Raw genomic sequence first — 25,000 nt, forward strand, 5'->3', positions numbered from 1 at the left:
TCAAGCACATTACCTTCTGATTACTAAGCAATCCCCGAGTGATCATTGAACAATAAATTTCTCCATTTCATTCATCAGGGTTGACTTATAACATCTCTTTTAGTGCAATTGGAAAGAATTCTTCCTTGAAAATGGGGTCAATGGCAGGCTAACTTGTACAATGAATAAAAACGATAACAGAACCTGCTGTTTATGGGCATATACTGCGAAAACCACCAATCTGTGGAATGGGCCTGAATTACTGAGTCACTGCTTCACCCACTTTGGCTTGTAAATAGTTCAAATTCTTGAGAGGTGTGTGTTTGACGCTACTTTTATCAGGCCAGTTAACCTTTCTTGCACTCAAAGTAACAGCGAGTCCATGGTTGCAACCTCTTTGCTGGACAAGAGCAAATACTTTGTCCATTTCCCCCAGGACTCATGATTTACACCTTAAACGGTGAAAGCTCACACTGTGCTCACACCGTGGGAAAGGAATTTTGTCAAAATGTTTAACTGAAGTGGGCAGGGCATTCCCTCAATAATTCGAGCCCATTCCACAGATCTGTAGTTTTCGTACTAATTTGTGTAAGCCCAAATCACCATATATGGATATAAACAATAGGCATCCAAACAATAGCTAACAATATTGTTAATGATGGTTGGGGCTCTGTATGTGGGCTAGAAAGAATTTATGGCCTGTTTATGAGTTCTGCATGTATCTGCAAGGAATTTTTTTGTTTTGGCAAAAAAAAAAATGGCCCCTTGTTTCCTTGTGTCTCCATAGCCATAGTCATGTCTGAAACTTCCTAAAACATATGACTTTGCTCTCTGACAACTCTGCTGGCAAAGAGATGTATGGAGGGAAACATTACATCACAATAGAACTGATGTTATTGTTCCCTGCGCCTACAAGAGACCAATTAATTTCAATTATGTTGACAAAGGCAACTGAGGGGCCCAAGAAACTTAGCAGTCAGTCTAAATGTTATTTAATAAAATCATTTTGTAGCAAAGTTTCTATTTTTCTACTGTAGGTTGAAACTGGAAATTGTATATTATTTTTTCATTATACAGTAGTATTGTAAATTATCAAACCTAATATTGGTGAACCTGCAAGCAACTAAACAGGGACTTAAAACATTGATATAATTATTTTGTACACTTGTGACAACAAGTAATATGGTTTTGTTGCAGCCAGAAATATCAACAAATAGTACACAACAAATTGCAACAAACTTTATTTTTAAATTCTGCACAGTGTTTTTTTAATAATAATTATTGCACGTTATAGAGCTTGGTTTTATCCTCTTTGAATCCCATGAAGTGTTTGCTTTTCTTTACAAAAATCAAAATTAATGTAGGTAACTGGTCTGTTCCCCTTTGTGAGCTAGTTCATGGTACTTTACACTCTAAATAGTAAGACCAAAATATTCTACTTTCGAGTTTAATTAATAGCGTAGTGTACATGAAAAAGGTGAGCTTATAAAGCATGTGAAACGGAATGTCCTATGGCTAGTACAAGAACGTTGGTGAATTTGTAATGAACATACACAACGACGGAAAAAAACTGTAGTCTCCTTCAGTTTGCTTTCAGAAAACTTTGATTCTTCGTTATTTTCTCTACAACAGATGGTCACTTTTTCATCAACTGGTAAGACATGCGCACAGCTTGGGCAACACTGAAAGAAAGAAAAATAAACCGAACATTAACAGCATTAATTTGTACATGATTAGGCCTTTGGAGGAAAAAGTAGTAGATAAATTTCACAAAGAGTTGAGATCTGACCTTAAACCAGCTACAAGACCAGCAGGCATAAACTTTCCTGTCCTCATAAACCTTGTCCCCATCACACCAGACAAAACCAATGATGTGGCTGCAAAGAATATATTTTATGAACAAACACTTTTAAATTAATATCTTGACAAAAACAAAAACAAGTTCCAATTAAAAAGTTCATGATCTTCATACATATTTTGACATGTTTTGGGAAAAAAAAGAGAGAGAGTTTATTTCACCCGGGGCCTGATTGTTCAAAAGCCGATGAACACTAACCCTAGATTAAAAATTAACCAAGGAGTTGATTTCTCTACTGCCAAATGCTGTTCAATGCTGGTATTTGGCAAAACTTTAGAAGTCACTCTTGAAAAACAAAAATAAGCAAAAGAAACTTTCACCAAAAAGTTGAAAACATGAAACAAAAGGTTAGACTAATCCTGGATTAAGTTAATCGGCTTTTGAACAACCGGGCCCATAACTACATGTAAAATCATGGCTATTCAAAATACAGAACTTTGTGCTATAATATTGTGATTCTTCCATCTTATTCAATATGGGTGAAGTATTCTATATGACTGGATTGGTAGAAACAGGTTTGAAGCAAAGATAGGGAACAAAATTAATGACAACTGTCGCATGCTTATTGTTAAAATCTTAAAGGGGCTAGGTCACGCAATTTTAGGCAATTTCAGCACTGATTGAATGGTCATAGAATTAACTAAAATATCAAAATAACTGTTCAAAACTATAGAAGAACTCTAACAAAACACAGGGAAGCCAAGAAGAGACATGGATGCACAAAACTGGAGAGGATTGAAATGGATTGGGTAAATTTGAAAAACGTTGGCTTACCTTTTTTCAAATTTATATCAGTCTATATCAAAATGTCATTTACAAAGCTGGAAAATCATTCTCAGTTGTTATGTGGCAGTGATTTTGCAAATGAAAGACTCTTGCTCTGCCAATTTCACGTTTAGAGCTCATGATTAACAAAATTAAACAAAATTACCTAAAATAGTGTGACCTATCCCCTTTAAATTTGTTGTTTCACTTTGTTTTGTGGGGTGTTTCAGAGAAACTAACTAAGATGCAGGTCGGACAATGTGCAACAGAATCAATATTATTGTCCATATTAACCCTGCCAGTAATATGGTCTTGAGTTGTTGCAGTTGTGTTAGTGGCTGTTGTCTCTTTGACTATGTAATGTTGATTCCAAGCAACTTAACCATCTTTGACTTGACACCTAGACTTTCTCTCTGACAACTTGAACTCTCAGTAACTTGGATCTTTTCTGATTTACCTTCATTAAAGGTCTTTGCTATTGTGAGTCAATAACATTTATTTTTTTCTCAGTGCACGAGCGGGAAGAATTCTGCAAATCCTGTAATCTGATTGGCTCTGGGAGCAGGCGGAATTGTTCTATCTTGCCTGCCAACCCTGGTGGAATCCTAGCCCTGGTTGTGTGACCTTTTGCAATGACCTTAACGTTAAAATTTTTTTTGACACCGAATCCATTTACATGCAGAAGTGTTTCAAAACAGATTTCTTTTAGACAAGAGGCGTTGCGTTTTTCGTTGAAACGTTCAGTTTGTAAGTCACTTTCCGCATTCACTATCAAGCGCGATGCGAGTCAACAATTAAAAATGCGATTTCAGAGAGGAAGCTAGAGAGAGAAAGAGGGGGTAAAAAAAAGTTATTTACCAGCTAAGGGTTGGTCTGTATGGCGAAAACCTGTGACCCTGGTCTTGAAAAAGCTGCAGCATTTTCAAGACCTCGGTCACAGTTTTTCGCTATACGGACCTCCCAGCTGGAAATAACATATTTATTAGTCAAGGTTAACTGAATAGAGTGTAATGTGAAGTGCTAGATTTCAATCCCATATGAACCATGTGAGTGTTAGCCCTACTGATGGAAATGGGCCCAGACAAGGACAGAGAAAAACTCTGACCAGGGTGGGACCTTGTAGCTGACCTTGTAGCTCAGTCGGTAGAGGGGCGGAGATCTGACCCGAAGGTGGTGGGTTCATTTCCCACCCTGGTCAGAGTTTTTCTATGTCCTTGTGTGGGCCCATTTCCATCAGTAGGGCTAACGCTCACATGGTTCATATGGTATTGAAATCTAGCACTTCACATTACACTCTATTCAGTTAACTCTGTTTAAAATATAAGTGCTACACGGCCAACGTTTGTATAAAACGTAACCTTTCCTTTTATTTATTAGTCAAGCTGCACAGCAAGTCCTAGTGTCTATGAGTTTTCATCTCTGTTTGATCTTGATTTGACACAAACCTGAAAAAGTGATTTTTAACACCTCTCAATCTTACCTAACATAACCCAAACATTCCTTGGGTATGCATTGGTCTGGTAAGCAGCAGCAGCAGAAATGCCACCAAATGCAAGTCCAGCAGCTAATGAAGGTATACTTCCTAGAATTGATACAGAGTTTTATATTAATTTTAATTGGCAAAGCCTCCTTGACTGAAGCTGTTAACACTGTCAGACTAGCCAGTAGGGAGCCAAGAAATTATGTCATCATTCCCTGACGTCACTTTGACATAGTCCCTGGTTCAACATCTCAGGCGCACTTGTAAAAAGCCAACGTCTATCTCTCACAACAAATTTTCCCTACCTCAAATGTGTCGTTCACCTTTGTTTTGTGACGATTCATTAGCCATTGCTGACATAGTGAAATCAGTACTTCGCTTGAGAGTGTATAAACGAGTACTGATTTCAGCAATGGCTAATGAATCGACACAAAACAAAGGTGAACAACATATTTGAGGTAGGGAAAGTTTATTGCGAGAGAAAAACTCTTTTCACCGTTAAAATCTCTTACTACATAATAGTTATGCATTGCAAAATCGTGTTATGAGCTTGGGCGCCTGTGGTGTTACGTCTTCGCCGCCTAGTTGTGGTTTGCTGACATCACCCACCGATTTGGTGGAGAGGTGAAAAAATTGGTAAATCTTGGAAACGGTCCAGGCAAAAAAAAATATGATAGCCGGTCAAGGCAGCCGTTTCAACAAAAACTGCGGAAAGATGGAACGCTTTCACAGCTAGTCTCTCGATTATGCAACTACGAGGAGGAAGATTTATATAGCAAAATTTGTTTGCAAAACTTGTTCACTATTTGGACAATTAATTCCTTTGGGAATCAGAAACAATTAAACAAGTACCAACCAGCTTTTGCGTAACCAATAACACCGCCAAGGGCTACAATTACAGAGAAACCATAAGAAAGGAGGTCGGGAGAAGACGCCATCTTGCTTTCCACAGTCATCGTTGACTGGGAAACTGGGAACTTGCCACCGGGGTTGTCACGCTTTAGTCGGTTCAGCGGGAAAAGTAGACCCCCCCCCCCCCCACCTCCTCCCGTTCCCATGATTACCCCAGTAGGAGTGTCTCCGTCTGTTCTGAGAAGCTACATTTGCTTTTAGCTCAGCGACCTAGGGCCTTTGAGAAAGCAACGAAATAATCTGTTGAATCAGGGGAGGGGGTGGGTGGGGAAGGGGTAGGTTCGCAGAAGGTTGTTTCTCGCTCGCAAGGTTGATTCCATTAGCTCAATGAAAAAAAATAAAATGCAAATTAGTTTTAAGCACAAAGAGTCGCTCCTTCGACCAAAACGGCAATTCTATAAACAGCGGGATCTAAAACAGTGGGCAATCAATTGTGAGCCCACTGTAAATAATCTCTTCCAGCGGCTCACTTCACAAGAGGTGAACAGTGCTCTTGAGGAAAAGTGCAAAATGGAAGGCAGAGGGATTTCGTTTGTTGTTTGGCAATTTTGCTGTGCTTCCAGGTGACGACATGGCTAGATCTACCTTAAGTGCCGACGTTGAGTTCCACATCCTTCATAACTATCCCTGGGCAAAGCTTCCGTCAAATGTCAAACAGGTAAATAAATCCAACATATTGCTGTATTAAAGTTAATCAAAGTGCACGGAGGATCAAGTCATTTTTATCGAAAATCGTAACGCTTCAAGAAGCAAATAAGCTTCAGTTTGAATGGTCAGACACTTGTTTCTTATCTTCTGAGCTGTGAAGCATCTGCCCTTCTCGAGAACTGAAGTATCGTTGGAGGGGAGGTCAAAGTTTCCGGGGGACTGGGATACGCTGTTAATACATTTGTCTGAAATTTTAAAATTTTTGAATCATTCTTACATGTGTTAAGCTTACTATTTTACGCTTTGGTTTTTAGTCGCTGTTTAACAGCCAGAAGGAGTGGGAAAAGTGTGTTTTTGATTACAGTGTGCGGAACCAGTTACGATATCGCGGAAATATAGGTGAGGTGTTAAACACGTCACTTTCACCTTTATCTTAGATCAGAGCATAACTCTTTCAAATTATCATTATGCTTATACGAGTTATAAATTATTTCATTATTCATCAAGTTTAAAAAAAGGTATCAGGTGCTTACATAGTACAGTAAAACCTCGATTATCCGGACTCGTGGGGACTGGGCTAAATAGTCCGGATAATCGAGAGTCCGGATAATCAAAAATATGAATATTAATGAGCCAAAAAACAAAATTGATCTTTGCTGAATAAACTATGAATGGAGGGCTTTATCAATCTGTTCATTATGTACCACTTTCAATGAATTTCGTTTTTGTCCTTCATCACTCACTAACTTGTCAGCGAATTTCATGATTTCATCCTTGTTTTTGCGATTATCGGTGATCTACTGCTTGCTGACGCAAAATAATTGACTTTTTTTATTTTATGGAGATGATGAATTTGTTTTGACGCGAATCTTCGTTGTGTTCTTCAAACCACGCTGATTGAGCTAATGGAGCATGGAATTTCACTCAGCAGTGTAGCACACTGAGCCAATCAGACCTCAGTCAAATGCACTCTATTAGTTATGGCACGTCTTAGCATGAAACGTGTACAGATTTGTATTTTGAAGCAAAAAAATGCAGTTTGAACCAGACTTTCTTCTCATAACTTGAAGGAAAAATATTTTGCTGCTGATCATAAAATATGACTCACAAGTACACACAAGTACTGCGGGCTCATATTATGCTTTGCTAAACCGCTGACAACATAATGCAGCACGATGTTTTTACGACTAAAATTTGGGAAATTGCAATGAAATTTAACTCCAAGTTCCACTGACTGTAGACAACTATATTAGGTATTCTTGACTTCCATGATTCACTGGATTTTTTTCACTCACTGGAAACAAAACACAAACATTTACAGAAGACTTTGTAATGAACTCTGAACTCTTTGTCTTCTTCCCTTTTTGGCCATTGTCTCTTTCTTCTCTCCGGGGATGGCAAGGTCGAAAGGTATAGCTTTGTTCTCTTTCTTCTCTACGGGTATGGCAAGGTCGAAAGGTATGGCTTCACCATAGTTATCTCAGTTGATTATAGCTTCATTACAGTATTACATCCATAACATAAGTTCAATCACAGCCAGCCACAAGGGTAAGCCCTTGGGCAAAAGAGTTTTCTCGATTACTTACAAGCCTGCTTTTATACTTTTACTCTAAGCATCTAGAAAGTTCTGTTGCTATTAATAGTGTATTACAAGGTGTATTATTTGTGGAAACTGCTGAGTCTGGAAAATTACAGATTGTAAGGCAATTCTAGAAAAGTCTGGAATTGCATGACAGATAAACTAAAAGTAATTCTGATGGTCATAACAATATTCTTATAAGAAATGATTTAGAAATACATGAAACAAGAAATATAAGTTACAGAAACTGACGTTTCGGTACATCTTGCGCCATCATCAAGGTTACAAAGATAAAATGCGGTTTGTGAAAAGGCTAAGTAGAAAAGAATTTGCATAAAAGAGTGCCAAGCTAATTACATGAATACTTTAGCAAGAAGAGAATCAGACTGTACATTCAATGCTGGTTTAAGATATTGAATACACAGCATTTCATTAACAAGGCAGTCAAATTTGTTCGTGCATTTCTTGATTACATTGAAGCGTGCTAAGAAATTGTTCGGAACAGCAGTGTTATGTTCTTTGCAATAATGCCTGTAAATAGATGATGCCTTTTGACACCTTCACACGCGCTTTGAGGGACACCGTTAAAAGGCGTCATCTATTTACAGGCATTATTGCAAAAAACAAAACACTGCTGTTCCGAACAATTTCTTAGCACGCTTCAATGTAATCAAGAAATGCACGAACAAATTTAACTGCCTTGTTAATGAAATGCTGTGTATTCAATATCTTAAACCAGCATTGAATGTACAGTTGGATTCTCTTCATGCTAAAGTATTCATGTAATTAGCTTGGCAAATTTATGCAAATTTATGCAAATTCTTTTGTATTTAGCCTTTTCACAAACCGCATTTTATCTTTGTAACCTTGATAATGGCGCAAGATGCACTGAATCGTCGGTTTCTGTCACTTATATTTCTTGTTTCATGCATAACAATATTAATAATAAAATTACAGGATAATTAAAATAAAAGTAATAGTGTGTTTTAGAGTTCTTTCATTTATTGAGTGTCTTTACTCTAAATAATGATTATTTTATTTTTTTAGTGCGGCAAGTCAGAAGGGATGAGAGAAAGTATTATGAAGATTTACTGCAGTACAGTAAACAACATCTTATGGTGAGCTTGAGGAAAATATGCAAGAGACAGGGTTTTCAGATGCAGGTTTACAGCAGACAGCCTTGTCTGTAAAGTAGGATCATGGTAAAAATAAGGAAACTGTGGTTTTTCTGCTAACAAACTGACTTAGCCTGCAGGAGTGGAGCTGATAAAGACAGCAAAGTACAGCTGTAAGTGGTGATAATTTTTCGCTCGGAGCAGACTGCTTCTGATATTTACCCTGTCTGTCATGATAAAAAGGTCATAATATGGAACAAAATATCTCTGGAACTGCCACACATGTGGGACATTAATACTGTTTATTAATACTGTATGCCTAAAAGTTTGTCACTTGAATTAATATGTTGGTATTTTCCAATTCTAACCAGAACGTCAGCCAGACCTTTCAATTCATTAATTTGAACAACACTTACATGACACCAGACTGTTTTTGTTTTAACTATTCACTGTGTAAAGTGGTTATTTCTAAGTCAACACCATCCTCTTCTTTTCAAAGAACTTTTATTATGTAATTAGTTATACAGTCTATCACTAAGGTAAATAATTTTTATTAGTCTTTAATATTGCACTAAAGAATGTATTCTTTCTCTTCAAACCGTGTTAACCAACTTTTTTTATTGAAAAATGATTGTGGATAAAATTTTGCCCATGTTTTATTGAATTTCCTGCCACTTACTGGTAATATCAAAAGAAAGTTGAAAGCTATTCCTTGCCTGTTTGCTTTAATTTGAATCTCATACACCTAATATGCAAATGTTACCCTAGCAGGTTTCTTTTGCATATAAAGTTTGTTTTAGTGTTAACCAATTTATTGACACCTCAAACACCCCAGGATGTCCCAGTTGACAAGTATAATAATCATCTGGCGTTAGACAGTAGGAGTAAAATCTGTTAAGTTTCACTTCCAGTGATCAATGGGTTAATGAAATAATATTTAGCTAAGCACAAATGACTGGAGATTTTGTGTCAATTAATGGGAAAAGGTGTACTTTTACTATACTTTGTGCAAAACCTAAATTGTACAAGTTTGCAACTTTGGCCTTGCCTTTGGTAAGGAACAGAACGTAAATGACTGTTGAAATGAATTTGGTGGGTGCAGGGATGGCGCAGTGGCGAGAGCACTCGCCTCCCACCAATGTGGCCCAGGTTTGATTCCCAGACTCGGCGTCATATGTGGGTTGAGTTTGTTGGTTCTCTACTCTGCACAGAGAGGTTTTTCTCCGGGTACTCCGCTTTTCCCCTCTCCTCAAAAACCAACATTTGATTTGATTTGCGTTAACTTGTTAATTTCAATTTACAGTGTCTCCGATTAGTGCTCTACAGCGCTAGAAGATTAGACACTTAAATAAAGTTCCTTTCCTTTCCTTTTTTTTCCCTTTTTTCCCTGTAGCTGTTTCCCTACCATTTGTCAGATGTGATTGTGAAAGGACTGCGGATCACTCCATTCTCATATTATTGTAGCATCATGGAGAACATCATGTCCAATGAAAGGAGTTATGACTCATTGCCTAACTTTACTGCGGCTGATTGTGAGTGCAAATTTTATGTCTGTATAAAAATGTTAGAGAAGTACCTGGCTTTGACAGGTATCCCATTCATGATTTCCAAAGATATCAGTGATGCATGCGCAATTTTGATATCCAACATGAAGTTTATTAAGCTTTTGTTACCATATCCAACAATAAGGCAAGTGTCAGGGCTAGCATTATTTTTGGTGAGCAGGTAAATGTATCTTCACTTGAGAACTGGAGTTTGGGATCCCGACACTTTGCGGCATAATTTGATTGTCTGTATTCCCAGATGCAAGTGAAGTTTGGGAGCAGCGCAAGGGGACACTTCATGACACTTGCACGTATCAAAATTGTCATGCATCTATTTACAAGCATTTGGACAAGATGTCCAAGATGCAACAATAGTTTAATATGCATTTCTTAAGATTTTTTCTGATTTAGTTGGGAGGTGCCTTGCATGGGCCTCCAGGTCCTGTTTGCACCTTTCCTTTTGGCAGGTACCTACTAAAACCAGGAACACCGCAACACTCCGGAACACTCCAGAACACCCTGGAAGTAACCCCAAACCCTCAATTTGGCTAACCCTAGGCCTAGCTAGGCCTTAAGTTGGTTTTTAGGCCTAGGGGTAGTAGGGTTAGGGTTAGGGTTAGGGTTAGAGAGAGTTTTAGGCCAATAAAGTTGAAAAAACAAAACAAAACATGTCTCACTCTTAAAACTTGATTAAGATTGTACAATGTCTATTTTTATAGCTGTGATTTGCAAGCTACATGTAGTTATACTAGCCAGCACAAGGCAAAAAAATCATGTACGTACATCTACATGCATGATCACAGAATTATACTGACAGTGGCTGGAATAAAGAATTATTGTCTTATGTAACATGAAGATTGCATCCATGTGATCTGTCTTATCGAAGTACTGTGTGCAGGCACAATTTTGGCAACTCTCGGTTTGGAGAGATCCAAACAAACTGAAAGATATGGCCTAGTATTATGATCCCAGAACTCGTAAAATTTCTTTGTTTTTAAAGGTCTACGTCTTCTGGCAGTTGGCAGGAATCAGTACATTGAACTGATGAATACATGTCGTTCATCCAAGGTATATTAATATTATATTAATTATTAATATTAATTTTTGTAATACTATATATAAAATACCTAGTTCATTTCTTTGAAGATATTCATTTGGTGACATCTACAATACATTGACTGTACATTGTAGATTGCACATTCATGATTTAAAAATTCTTGCATAGTTATCTAGAAGAGACTGTTAAATTTTGCAATTGAGATTGCTATTTTTCCATGCTAAGGTTTTTGCCCTTAACTGTACTTAACCCTTTCAGCCCCGATAGTGCCAAATGGCACTTATAGATTTTACTCTGTCTAACGCCAGACGATTTTACTCGTCAATGGGGAACCCCTCGGGGCTTAAAGGGTTAATTAGTATATTAAAAATGTAAGATTTTAATAATAAAGAGGATTGTTACTTTGGATTTACTTGTTCTACATTTTTGCCAGTCAAACAAACAATAATAATAATAATAATAATAATAATACTTCTTACTATATATTGTGTATAGCTGCATTAGGTGTCCTTCTGTTGAATTTCCTTTGCATTGATTCTAAGTTGATTTCTAAGCCTCTTGTTGTACTCTCTAGAAATTCTTCAGAAAGAAGCCTGTCAGAGATCTATTACCCACAAAACCTGCTGTTTTAAAAGTCCTTGAACCCTGGTGGATGGTGCAAATTGGTTATGTGACAGAAGATGACATCAGGGTAAGTCTTGGGGCTGGTATGCAGTGCTTACAATGACTTCAAACAGAGATGTGACTGGAAGAATCTTCCCTTAACTGTGGACTGCCAGGCTTTGCACAGGTCATGGAAACACTGGAAAGTCATGGATTTCCAATTGTAAAATCCAGGCTTGGAAATTGTGGGAAATGAGCACAACCTCACCTCACCTTGCCTCTTCCCGCTCTGTTGCGCATAAGGCCTCCACACGTTTTCTCCAACTGTCCCTATCCCTCGCAGAAGCTCTTGCTTGTTCCCACGACCTCAAGCCTGCATCCGATCTTTCTTTCTCCACCGTTCTGTGCCAGGCATAATAAGCACAAGTCATGAAAAATCAGTGCTACCTTTTGTGTTAATTTTCAGAAAACAAATGCTACAAACAGTCTATTTGTACATGTATCCTATTTTCGAGAGCCCTCCATTTCATTTTATGGGCCATGTACATTTCAGGGTTTCTTAGGTCATGGATTTTGTGATAAAATTATATAGTCCATGAAAGACCTGGAAAAGTCTTGAAATGTTAGGACACAAAGTGTACAAAACCTGGACTGCTTTGGCTTATTGGAACCAAAATGTGAGGTCTCATGTTACCCTTCTGAATGATTGTAAATTTCAACCCACATTTCGCTTTTTCCTGCCACCAATCATGTTTCTAGTAACAGTTAGTTGACCATTAAAAACAGAAACCAACAAAGTTGATGGAAATTAAGCAATCACAAGTTACACTGGATGTGACCAACTTTAACCATCTTGCTCAAGTGATTAACAGCAGTGAAAAACAGCTGTTGATTGAAATTTGAACTCCAGAGTCATACGTTCAATGAGTGATTGAGTAGATTGAGTGACTGCATGGGGATTGAGTTATTGCACTGTTGCATAATCCCTTATTAATGCTGATTCATTACTTAACTATCTTTAATTACATGAAGATGTGTTCCAATGTCGAACATCAGGCCATTGATAAAGTTATAGACAAGGGTCCTCTGCAGGCTGGAATATTGGACTTCAAAGTTGTTCAAGGTAACACAATGCAGTCAGTCTGTGAACCGGGTATTTTTTTCATTAACCAATTGATAGTAAAATCGTCTGGCATTTGACAGAGTAAAATACTTAAGTATGGCTGGTTCAGGCCGAATTGGGAGTCAAGGGTTTAATTAATTAATGGGGACATTAATTAATTAATGTGAATGATAACTCCCAGGGGTTCCCCATTGACGAGTAAAATCATCTGGCCTAGTAAAATCGACTACTAAGTATGATTGGTTCAGGCCGGCTTGGAAGTGAAGAAGTGAAAGGGTTAATTGGTATTTGTTCTAGTTCTAATAATGTTATTTTTCCATTTCTTAATATGTTTTGTGAGCCTTTTATGAGAGTATTCATGAGAGTGTAAAGAAAAGATTTTGGATTGATGATTGCTGGTGGTGGGGAGGGCTAAAAGAACCTGTCATGCATTGAAGGATAAAGCAAAACTTATTCACAATGTTACACACACATCTTGCTGTTGTTAAAATTAATAATTATTATAGCTACAGGGGAAATTATATACTGTTAATTTTTGTTTGTAATGGTGACAGTTATGAACTGCTTTGCACGAATGACACTGAGGGTTTTGAAATGAATGTTTGCCCTGCCTTTAATGCTGGAAAATATTTAGACACAAAATTGTTGTTTATGATGACTCAACCATTTGATTGACAGGTTTGTACACTAAGGGTCTTATTTACATTGACGTGCCAATTGCTGATGATGATTATATAGTAGGTGAGTGGATTGATATCTACATGTATAAGAAAATAGTTTTGAATGACAAATGTTCCTGGGTAGGGGTCCTGCCTGCTCAAGTGTCATATATACCGGTACATGTATATATTTCAACTTCAAAGTAAAGAACAGTCCAACAGCTCTCTTATCCCAGTCCCAACTCAAGTCCTTTGGGCGATGTACATGTAACACAAGTGAATATTTATTATTTTATTATTTTATTTAAAATTTATGTTACTTGCACTGTGTTGTGTCTTGCCTTTTGACTTGAAATTATATTCAACTCAAAAACAAACTAAGGAAACTTTTTCACTTTAAATTTGCAGTCCCTCCCTTGGAAAATTTTGTGATGAACAGAGTTTTAGGAGACTATTTTGAAACTCTGATGTATAAAATATTTGTGTCAATAGACGAACACACAAATATTGCTGAGGTAAGTCTGAAGTTCTTCACCTTACTATTTTTTGAAAGCCATGCAAATGAATGCATCATGGTTTGCACAGCTTTTAGTTCTCCTTCTTTGGTGTACATTGTTGTGCACTGTTGGTCTAGAAAGTTTAAACAATCGCAATGTTTTGGATAATAATTAATTTGTTCTGTGAAATTGAGGAGCATGCGTGGAGCAATAATATTGTGATAGTCTTTGCCTTCCACCATCTTCTTGCAAGTTGAACACCATGACCTGGCATGTGTCCTTTAAAATGTTAACATGAGTTGAGTTTGATGGTTCTCTACTCTGCTCTGTGAGGTTTTTTTTCCTTCAGTCCTCTGGGTTTCTCCTCTCATTACTAAGAAAACACTTTGCTCTGCTTTAATTTGATTTGATTTGATTTAATCAATTAATCAATTACAGTCCCTTCAAGTAGTTGAGAAATTCTCCCTGGTCATGTCAACTTGAAACTTGGATAAAGTGGTCCTTCTTCTTGTTCTTGTTCTCCTTCTCTATCATCATCATCATCATCATCATCATCACCATCTTCTTCTTCCTTTTTCCTTCTTCCTTCTTCATCATCTTCGTCTTCATCTTCGTCTTCATCTTTCTCTTCATCTTTGTCTTTGTCTCTTTCTCCATTGTCTTCGTCTTCTTCATTTTTGTCTTCTTTGTCATCTCCTTTGTCTTCTCCTCTTTTTTCTTCTTCTGCTTCCTCTTCAAGGTTTGGCTGAATTCCAAATTCATTAAATCCTTGACTAAATGCATGTCTGGTGAAATGTTTTCACTGACCTCAGACACAAATAAACATTAAGTTTGGCAGCCAACACCAACATGATTTGTGAGTTAATGATATTGCAACATGTTGCATCCAACACTGATAGGTGATTTTCTGCAAACATGTTGCATTAGTTTGTAATGGGTCTGACTAGTATTTCATATTGTTTCATATTATTGTTCCTCTTTGAAAGCTTTCACAGGAATTTCTATTCATAGTTTCTATGCTGTTAATTTTCAGTTAGCAAGTGTATTACAAATTGATTTGCAGTTGGTAAAGGTGAGCTGTCTTTTACATTTTCATTTTAATCAATTAGGTGATGAAATCTTAATTATTAATTTTGTCTAGAGATGCAGGACAGTAGTTAGATAGACATGCAGGTTTTTCCGTAAGTCTAAGCATTCACTACCTATTTCCAACAATCAGTTAAGTGTGAGGATTTAAATTACATCATTATAAATTATTTAGGTGAATTATAATTTGCTCCATTTATGTTAACTTGAAGGCAGAGTTTAACAAATAATGGGCAAAATTAAGAATAATTATCAGCTGTTATTAATTATCAATTTATTGAACGAAGTGATGTATGAAATGAATCATATAATTTATTGAAATGCAGATAAGAAATCAAGTAAAGCTATGATCCTTGCAGTTATGAACGCAATTGCTTTGCAATTGTGTAGAGAAGCCTGAAAATTCAGGACTTCAACGGGGTTTGAACCCGTGACTGGGTCACCAGTTCAAACTCTTGTTGATGTCCTGAATTTTTCAGGCTTCTCTACGCCATTGCTAAAGTTGCATTCATAACTGCGAAGGTCATAGCTTTACTTGATATCAATTTATTGTTGTCTGTATTCCTTGATGCAAGCAATTTTAGTGTTAATAAGGAGAAAAACAACTAAGGGACACTTATGATGCTTACTAAACTCAGAGCATTAATTTTAATCATGTGCATTTCTGTGCATATCTGTGAATAAAAAAAAAAATGAAACATTATTTTGGATACAGTAAACACCCGCATATAAGAACACTTTTTTCAGGTTTAAGGCTGATCGTGTTCTTATTTGAGGGGTGCTTAGTGAGAAATCAGCCTGAAAGTGTTCTTAAAGTGTTCTTAAGATTGGTTTTAGAAATGCTTCAAATTATATATTACTAGAGGTTTAATTAACATACAATGCTGTTTTGTAATGGTCCTGAACACCATAGTACTTTGATATAAGTTACTGTATTGTATTGTTTCCTTATCCCAATACCCTTTCCCGTTGTATTAAGAACATGTTTTATTTATCAGGCTGAATTTGTTCTTATTTATATGGTGATTTATTGGCAATATTTCAGCCTGATGTTCTTAATCCACTTGTTCTTACAGGGGGTGTGTTAGAAAAGCATTCTGTGTTTTGATTTGTCTGAGGATGGTGTCTGTATTAAAGTGTGGCATTCTATATCCTATAATTTCAAAAAGTTTAATAAGGTTCCCGTGACCCAATTATGGCCTTTTTGCATCCAAGTTTTTTTAAGGTTGATTTTCCCACTTACCATGCACTCATCAAAATAAATTAATATTTATTTTTCTTTAGTGTCGTAATTAAGTTACTATGGCCAACACACACACATGACTAAAGGGTTCAAAATCTAAATATTATTCTTTTGTTTGTTCAGAATGCTGTCTCAGTGTATATTCGACTAGGATTTGCCCACAAGAAAGGAGTAGAAATTGATGAAACAAAACTACATAAGTCCTGGACAGAAAAAGTCAATAATTTAACTATTAAAAGGTGAGAGAGTTGTGGTGGCCGCAGTAACTTACAGTGTGTTGTTTGTCTCAAGATGAAGTCACTTTTGATTTATTTAAAAAGAATTTCACAATGAACAGTACTGTCATTGAAACTAAATAATGGTAAATCACTTTCTTTTGGGCTGTGAATCTGAGAGAGGACAGTAAGTACTGTTCATGAACAAGCTTTGGTTCTCATAAAACAAAATCCAATAGCCCTTAACAGTTTTTCCTCCTCTGTGATTTGACAAAATTTGTGTGTGGGCTGAATTTCAGTTCGCCACCTGCTTTGTTTCCTGTTAGTCTTGTTTTCTCCCGTATCAAAATCTACTCTCAGCTAACTACATCTGACGGCTGTGTTGCTGTGCTTTGGAATCATACACGGACAGTATAGCAGTTGCCATATGGTTTTGGGCTGCTCTTGTAGAGCTTTTCCCTTGTAACCCAGTTCCCAGACTGCAAGGAAGGTTATTAGCGTGGCTATGTATTGGCTATAAGGATCTAAGATGATGATGATGATGATGTATTACTGTCATTATCTTCCTGCTGGTGCTTCATTTATTTTTCTCGTCTGATTCTGTTCTTAGATACAGTAGTAAAGAAAACCTCTTGTTGTTAGATCTGAATAACCTACCGGACAAACCCAACTCTGTGTTGTCGTCATCAGACAGTATGCCAAATGAGTCACAGGAAACCAATGGTGAATTATCAACACCAGGTACAGTGTATGATACCAGTCATTCGTTACTGGTGTATGTTAAACTTTTGAGAGGTCTCCATTTAGGAAAAGAAATGTGCAAAAGAAATGAAGTGCACCTTTATTCACGAGAATTGCCTTTTTTGTTGCCAAAGCCTCTCACAGAAAAAGGCACAAGAATCTTCTTCTTTCCATATATCTCGTGTAAGACTACCTTGTTGTGAAGGAAATATAGTTTACGTCATAGAAAGTGCGGCGTACGGGGTTTTATGCACGAGTTGTTTGTGTCAAAAACCCGAACGAGCGAGGAACGAGCGAGTGAGGGTTTTTGACACAAACAACGAGTGAATAAAACCCCGTACAAAGCACTTTCTATGTCGTGAACTGTTTATTACACATAACATGAGAATTTTCATTAAAATAGTTTTCTGAACGCGAATTAGAAACAAAAACTCACTAACAATAGAACCAAAGGCAAATTTAATTTAATTCAATAACAAAGTACGATTTGCACGATTTGCACGAGATGCACGAGTGATTGGCATGGAAACGCCTTTACGCTTTCGTTGATTGGTTATACTTCCACATGTGAAAGAGCTGTACGCCATTCTGATTGGCTGTATAGGCCTTTTTCACATGTGAAAATAAAGCGTATAGATTTGTACAAATGAGCTTTATGGAATAAAATTCTCATGTTATGTGTAATAAAAGTGTTTACTTAGCAGTTTGATCAGAAGCATATGACTTTGAAGCGTGTAACTTGCAACTCTTTTCCTTGGAACAAAGCTGGTGCTTTTAGGACACCAATTTTATGCCCAAGTATGGACACAAATACAGGATCGAACTGCACCGGCGGGAAAGTCAGGGTCGTAACGAGGTATTATGGGATCAGGGATCAAAGGCCTGAAGGTTTTGTTCAACAGGGAAATCTTTTATCATTTTTGCCTCAATAGCATAAGCCCATCTTTTAGTCTATCAGCCAAAAAATCAGTACTGAATATTGAAAGCTCTTTGCATAATGAGCTACCTGCGAGACTTTTAGAATTCGAAATTTTACAAAGAATGTACGGTATGGGTTTCTTTAGCGCTTTTGCCCACCCAAAACCTGACTGAGTTAACACGTTCTTTTACCTGTAGACAATGACGTTAGCAAAGATTTCAGCTGCAAGAGAACATCTTGAAATGCATATCAATGTAATAAATCTAAGCTATTCGCCAATATTTCCACCTTAGTGTACTCAAACTCTCCACTAGTTTCTTCAAGTGTAGTTGAAGTTGATTGAGTTAAGTCGCATCTTGAAAATGAGTTAGGCAAACATTTTCTTTTTTTGCTCTTCATGAAGTTCTATGGTACATTTTAGTGTCCGAAAAAAAAATGTTGTCAATAAACAGATAGATTGTAGCACAAATTTAGCCAAAATACTTTCATGCACACGGGACACAATCCCTTTAAGCTACATGTACATGTAGGCTTAACTTTGAGCTGTGGTGGGCGCCTTACCGTGCAATCTCGTCCTGCAAATGGGCGCTTTATTCGAACAAAACAGTATCATTTCAAAACCCATCTGAAAGCACTTAACCAGTTGCCTATTAATAAAACATGACAGAGGCGAATTCCTCTTCCTTGTGTCCTTTTTCTTTTCAACTTTTTCAGTTGAAAGTACCTCTATGGGAACACACAAAAGAATTGCTTTTCTGTTTGACTCCACACTAACTGCATTTCTTATGATGGGCAACTTATCACCGGTAAGATGGGATCTATCTATACTTTTGCATGAATATATCTTATTACATTAGCATTATTTCAGTCCCAGGGCGTGTATTGGTTTTTCATGGAAGACCCAGAAATTAAAACATACCAGTCGGAAAAATTCAATCTCAAGGGCTGATGTATAGCACCTTTTTATGGCCTAAAAACTTCTCAGGCCAAAATGTACTTTGCACCTTCTAAAGAAAGATGTAACTTCAAGTTACTGAAAGTTTGGCAATAGACCAATTTGAAAGCATCATCTCGAGGCTCTGGGGAACAAATATAAGGATTTGTATGAGTTTATTCCCCAGAGCCTCGAGATGATGCCTTTTGTTTAGGACTGAATTTTAATACATCGAAATTGGGTATTGGTCCTAATTTATTTTTCGTCATGAAAACATGCCGAAGAGATCAGGCTTTTGGAGCCAAAAACTTTTCCTTTAAAATTTTTTTTTCGAAAAACGCTTTTATTTTTGGCAGCTATCAATCAGTCACTGTAGCAGAATGGGTAGGTGATTGACATCCGCCATTGTGTGATTGGCAGGTGTCAATCTACCCTGTTGGGATGCGTGAGTTGGTCAGGAAGCCTTTGAAAGCGTTGGCCCAATTTTTCAAATGGTTAATGGTTTATGCAAAAGTCTCATAAAACTGAAAAATGAAAATTTATGCTACCATCATAATCCCAGTCATTGTCATTACGTATAGTAGCTTTGTTGCTTATATTAATTAAAGGATATAAAATACGTGGTTTCGTTTTCAGGGTTTAAAAAGTCATGCAGTCACTATGTTTGAAGTTGGAAAGCTTACAGACGAATCTTTAGACAGCTTTCTCGGTGAACTTGAAAAGGTATGGGTTTTTTTTTTTCTAAACAAATGAGGAAACAACAGGTTTCAGTTACAGTATACCTCGTGTTCAAGGCAAAACCTGAAAATCGAATGCTGAGAATAACTGAGGCATGATATTTTTCGGAAGTCCCAATTTGAAACGATTTTTGTAGGCGAAAGGTCATTGCATTCATGAATTCGCAAAGAAGTTGCAAGAAGGGGACTGGAACCCATGGCCGTGCGACTGCGCTGTACACTGTTCTACCGCTGGCCATTGGTTCGAGTCTCGTTCAAGTTTTTTTGTCGGGCGGTAAGTACTTCATGTATCCCTTATTATAATGTATTTAAATATAAGGTATTTAGACAAATACTCATACACATCCGTATACATATAGATGATACATGGGTATATATGTGGTACTCGCGGGAATATGTTATAGTTTAAATACACTATAATAGGGGATACATGAAGTACCTATGTGTCGGGCTTCTTTGCCGCTGCTCAAGTGTGGTGACCTTTGGCTTTGAAAAGTCTCTGGAAATCATGGAAGCCATGGTCGAAAAAAAAATTATTATAATCGCAAAGAATTTGCTTCGCAAGAACTCAGAAGAGGAGATCAAGGATATCCTCCTGGATGGGACAACCCAGACGCCGTGTTGGCACACGGTGAAAGACCTCCACAAAGCAGTTTTTCCTGTGCAAAAAGGAAAACATTACCCTGCGAGCAGTTGGTTTCTCCTTCGCTTCCCGAGAGAGAAACCCCTGCGAGCAACTGTTATTCTCTTTGAGTGAGCCGCCGTCCAGCGCCAAGGACGAATAAATTAAATTTGAACCGGTAAAACGAGTTAGTAAACTTGTTTTGGCGCTTGCGCGTGCGTTCAGCTACGTAACTGCTGCGTTTGGGCGAGCCTGCTGTGTAGGGATTTCCCGCGAAATAAGACGCAGTGATGTCAAATACATCACGTGGGGTGTGACGTACTTCGCACATGCTCGATGGAAAATCAAACGATTGTTTGCAGCGGTTTCTCTCTCGGGAAGCGTAGGAGAAACCAACTGTTCTCAGGGTAGGAAAACATCGGCTCGTTGGAATATGCTTGCCAAAGCATACAATTGCGCAGCATAAGTCAGAAGTTATCACCACTAGCCAGCGGTACAATCAAAGTCTTTGTTTGATAGCTTGGCACATTCACAACAACAACAACAACAACAACAACATACATTATTTTAATCTATCAGCTCCTCAGATTCTGCCATAAACATCGATGTGTTTTTTGATAAACATATGCACTACGAAGCTCAAGTTAGTGCTATCTGTGAAGCTTCTTTTTTTCATCTGCGCAATATATCTCGCATGAGGAAATACGTTTTTACTGAAAGCACCAAGGTTCACGCTCTCATCACCTGCAAGCTAGACAACTGCAATTCACTCCTTTATCTGCTTTATCCTATTCAAAGGCTCCAGCTGGTTCAAAATTGCGCTACAAAGCTGGTATTTAACAAAAGAACGTTTGAGCATGTTACACCTCTCTTAATTGATTTGCATTGCCTCCCCATAAACCAACGCAACGTCTTCAAAATGTTGGTAACTGCATACAAGGCACTGAATGGACTCGCTCCTGGCTATATTACCGACCTTCTTGACAGATATGTTCCTACTCGACCTCTACGATCCTCTAATCAGTTGTTACTGAATGTTCCAAGTACAAACACTGTTTCGTTTGGAGAACGTACTCTCAGCGTTGCAGTACCGAAACTGTGGAATTCTATTCCATTCGAAATTAGATCTGCCGAAAACTGAAATAATTTAAATCTAAATTGAAAACCTAACTTTCCGTGGATCTTGATATTATTTCACTTTTTATTGTTAATATTCTCTGTTTATAGTTTTTAGGATCTTTGTTATATTTCTATGTAGTTTTAATATTTCTTGTTAAGCGCTTTAGAGCTTTGTATAAAGCACTATGTAAATGATGAATTATTATTATTATCTTTGCGCAAATTTCTAAAATACAGTAAAACACAACCCACATCTCAGTATTGCAGCTGAGCGAGGCCACGTCCCTTTAAACCTCGACGACGCCAACGGTGTTGTGGCTGTCCTTTTCTCTCCAGCAGAAGTGGCCAGCTTGGCGTAATGTCTCTAAAAAGGCTTGTGGTGTATGAGGCCACCCAAGCAGAAACAGCCACAAGTCAAAAAGGGACTTTGCCGAGTGCTGGAACATATAGATGTAAAACTGTGGCTTTGTAAGTTCCATTCGTTATTCTTCAGAAGAGAGTAACATCTAATCTATCTCAATCGTGGCGTGCTTACAAGCGTGTTTTTGCGTGAATTTGTTTTTGTTTCGTCTGTGGCGATTGGTCTTTAGATCGGATTGACGGCGAGTACAAATTTTCAGCTTCGAGCACGCGCATTGGGGTTTTTGGAGTCGAGTTGTCATTTCTCAAGTGCGCTAACGCAAGACTTGAATTCATGCTGCGATTTGAAGGTCGCTAATGTGGCTTGTTGCCCGTGCACAGGTTGACAGCGTGGCTGAAGGAGAAGCTCAGAGATACTTTGACCATGCTATCACCCTGAGGGACACCATCTTGTTTCTGAGGTACAACAGGGACCTCGGTTTGAAGCCGGATCAAGTCCCTGCTAAGGGCTTAGGTGAGTGACCATCCTTGGAGCCAGTTCCCTATTTAGCGATCATGATATGTTATGCGCGAAGGAAGATCGAGCGAACCTGTGCGGGCCCTTTTTCAAAAATCTTTTTTTAGATGAGACTTAGTCGGTCGACAGTCATCTGTCAAGCTTTTGACCGTCAATGTCTTACTCCCCTGGAGGTGCCTGGCGGCTAGCTTTTTCATTCTCCCCCATCTATCTTGAAAAGTGTTTCTGGTTTCAGCGATGATACACTCTTTTACACTCCAACCTGAAGGGTCAGGCGTTTCAATTAGACTAGCCTTTTACCTGAAACTGCCCAACATAGTTGAATCCACCATTTAGGGACAGAGGTCCCATTTGGTCTAGCTTTCAAGATCCCTTAGCACGCAAATGTCACCACCACTTTAAGACTCGGCGCTTAGAGAAGACATGCACATGAAATGGTCATCTTTAAAAATACTCGGTTTGAGCCGAAACTGTCTCTCAAACTAAAAGCACGAATTCGCATCTAGTTGCAGTTTTAACATAGTTTGGCTAATTTCCAGCTCTTTATTTGCCATGTCTCCCCCACAGATCTGCTGCGCTGTGAAAGTCTGAACAGTCTAGATTCTGCAGCCTGTGGTCGAGTTCTGCAGAAAAACTACAGGTGATTTAAAAACCTTGCCCATAAACTTGTACCTAAGGTTGAGCGATGTTGAAATTTCAAGAAGGACGTCAATACTGTTGTTGAGTTTTGTGCTATCCTGTAGCAATAACCTGATTATAGATATTTGAGGGTTGCAATTGTGCTTTCTTTTGTTTTGAGACCATTACTGTGCACTCTGAAAGGAGCAAGCAAATATATATGCATTCCCTACATTTGAACAAGAGAATTCGAAAATTAAAGATCCGTTGCCTGGGTCCAAGTTAGCAGAAAAGGGCATTTCCATGCAGACAACCTGTGCAATGGTCGCGAAATACTAGCGAAAACAAGTAACTGTTTGATATAAGGTTTTCTTTCGATTGGTTGAGAAGTGGCAGGAAAGATCCCAGCGCAAAATCAAGGCAATTGCGAAATAGTTCAGAAAACCTCTTTTAAAGATTTTTATTAGAAGTGTTTAAGAATAGACTTGGGAATTAGAGTACTGATAAAACGAAATGTTTTAAGGTAGGCTCCTACTTTTTAGGATATGGTAAAAATGGGCTCCACTCTCAGAAAAATCAGCCTTTGGGAGGGTAGGTACGGCTACATGTAGCCAAGCAAATTAACTTTTCTTCAAGCGTTTTAAGCCTACGCCGTTGATCTTTACGTTTTAGTTTGTTGGTATCCATGGCTCCTCTTAGTCACGAGATTCGCCCAGTAACGAGTTGTTGCCCGCCGCACTTTGGCCCAGCGGTACCTGAAGTGAACTCAGTGTGGTTCAAACTATTCATATATGACCAAGTGAAAAGTGGACCACCCTCGCTTCTTCTGGTCAAAGGAACTCGACTTAGAAGGCTACCCAAGATTTTTCAGGTAAAGTAAGGAAATTGGTGGTAAAAATGACAAGGTGAAGAAACAAATCTCTTTTATGGGATGGTCATCCGGGAATACTCGGAAAAACTCCGAGTGCTCCTTTGTGAGGAATCGAACCTATACGACGTTCCGATTACTAGTTCGGATGCTCTGCCACTGAGCTATAGGAGAATCGTCAGTGGTGACTCGGGGATACTTGGAAAAAATCCGAGTGCTCCTTTGCAGGAATCGAGCCGACGACCTTCCGATTACTAGTTCGGAAGGTCTGCCACTGAGCTATAGGAGACTCTTCAATGGTGACTCGGGGATACTCGGAAAAACTCCGAGTGCTCCTTTGTGAGGAATCGAACCTACGACCTTCCGATTACTAGTTCGGATGCTCTGCCACTGAACTATAGGAGAATCGTCAGTGGTGACTCGAGGATCCTCGGAAAAAATCCGAGTGTTCCTTTGCAGGAGTCGAACCTACGACCTTTTCATTACTAGTTCGGATGCTCTACGACTGAGCTATAGGAGACTCGTCAGTGGTGACTCGGGGATACTCGGAAAAAATCCGAGTGCTCCTTTGCAGGAATCGAGCCGACGACCTTCCGATTACTAGTTCGGATGCTCTGCCACTGAGCTATAGGAGAATCGTCAGTGGTGACTCGGGGATACTCGGAAAAAATCCGAGTGCTCCTTTGCAGGAGTCGAACCTACGACCTTCCGATTACTAGTTCGGATGCTCTGCCACTGAGCTGTAGGAGACTCGTGGGAGCTACAGTAGGCCCACGAGCGATCCTCCTTTGACTCTCAGGAATGATCAGTATGTGAATTCTCCTCACAATTTCAATGAAATGTCAGTCAGACAGGTATTGAGAATGAAGATAATTATCAGCTTGACAGGTGTGATCTAGATATAACAGCAAATTCTCATGGCTACCCAACAAAAAAATCTATGATACTAGTTAGGAGAATGAACGTTTCGATCGTGGGAGTGAAATGGTTAAACAAGGTTCACTCCAAACAAAATTTTTAGAGAAAAAAAAATTGAAGGCGACGCGAGAGCATTTGATTTTGTAGAATCTTATGGCATCAATGGTTGTTTTCAGGACTATGAAAGGTTGATGATAACTACATGGGGTCATGATCCAGCCATTGTTGCTGTGTCGAATGTATTGATCGCGTTGAACGACACGCTGTCTCATTCTGCTGTTCTT

The 25,000-nt window shown here is 38.3% G+C and overlaps 3 protein-coding genes across 3 annotated transcripts in view; 2 read left to right on the forward strand and 1 right to left on the reverse strand.

The window, feature by feature from the left end:
* Nucleotides 1-1,573, forward strand: part of LOC138045336 (trichohyalin-like) — a 10,913-nt gene extending 9,340 nt beyond the window's left edge. The window contains exon 7 of the mRNA XM_068891788.1: nt 1-1,573. This exon is cut by the window's left edge and continues 2,560 nt beyond it. The gene's annotated coding sequence lies outside the window, so the exon portion shown is untranslated.
* Nucleotides 1,197-5,079, reverse strand: LOC138045337 (transmembrane protein 14C-like). The gene is made up of 4 exons (XM_068891790.1): nt 4,939-5,079; nt 4,083-4,184; nt 1,769-1,856; nt 1,197-1,661 (listed from the first exon to the last, which is right to left on the reverse strand). Exons 1-4 carry the CDS (start codon nt 5,036-5,038, stop codon nt 1,616-1,618), a joined length of 336 nt encoding a protein of 111 aa, XP_068747891.1. The 5' UTR covers nt 5,039-5,079; the 3' UTR covers nt 1,197-1,615.
* A 375-nt stretch (nt 5,080-5,454) lies between these two features.
* The window catches only part of LOC138045339 (protein FAM91A1-like), a 24,880-nt gene continuing 5,334 nt past the window's right edge, over nt 5,455-25,000 (forward strand). The window contains exons 1-18 of the mRNA XM_068891793.1: nt 5,455-5,652; nt 5,957-6,041; nt 8,269-8,339; nt 9,730-9,868; nt 10,881-10,948; nt 11,512-11,628; nt 12,573-12,663; nt 13,342-13,404; nt 13,731-13,837; nt 14,853-14,891; nt 16,272-16,387; nt 16,974-17,104; nt 18,738-18,829; nt 19,594-19,680; nt 22,177-22,309; nt 22,880-22,952; nt 23,603-23,801; nt 24,893-25,000. The exon at nt 24,893-25,000 is cut by the window's right edge and continues 6 nt beyond it. Of these exons, the coding sequence (XP_068747894.1) occupies nt 5,566-5,652; nt 5,957-6,041; nt 8,269-8,339; nt 9,730-9,868; nt 10,881-10,948; nt 11,512-11,628; nt 12,573-12,663; nt 13,342-13,404; nt 13,731-13,837; nt 14,853-14,891; nt 16,272-16,387; nt 16,974-17,104; nt 18,738-18,829; nt 19,594-19,680; nt 22,177-22,309; nt 22,880-22,952; nt 23,603-23,801; nt 24,893-25,000 (1,806 nt within the window). The 5' untranslated portion in view covers nt 5,455-5,565. The remainder of the gene's footprint in view (nt 5,653-5,956; nt 6,042-8,268; nt 8,340-9,729; nt 9,869-10,880; nt 10,949-11,511; nt 11,629-12,572; nt 12,664-13,341; nt 13,405-13,730; nt 13,838-14,852; nt 14,892-16,271; nt 16,388-16,973; nt 17,105-18,737; nt 18,830-19,593; nt 19,681-22,176; nt 22,310-22,879; nt 22,953-23,602; nt 23,802-24,892) is intronic.

Source organism: Montipora capricornis, chromosome 4, assembly GCF_036669925.1.
Source record: "Montipora capricornis isolate CH-2021 chromosome 4, ASM3666992v2, whole genome shotgun sequence".
NCBI lineage: Eukaryota > Metazoa > Cnidaria > Anthozoa > Scleractinia > Acroporidae > Montipora > Montipora capricornis.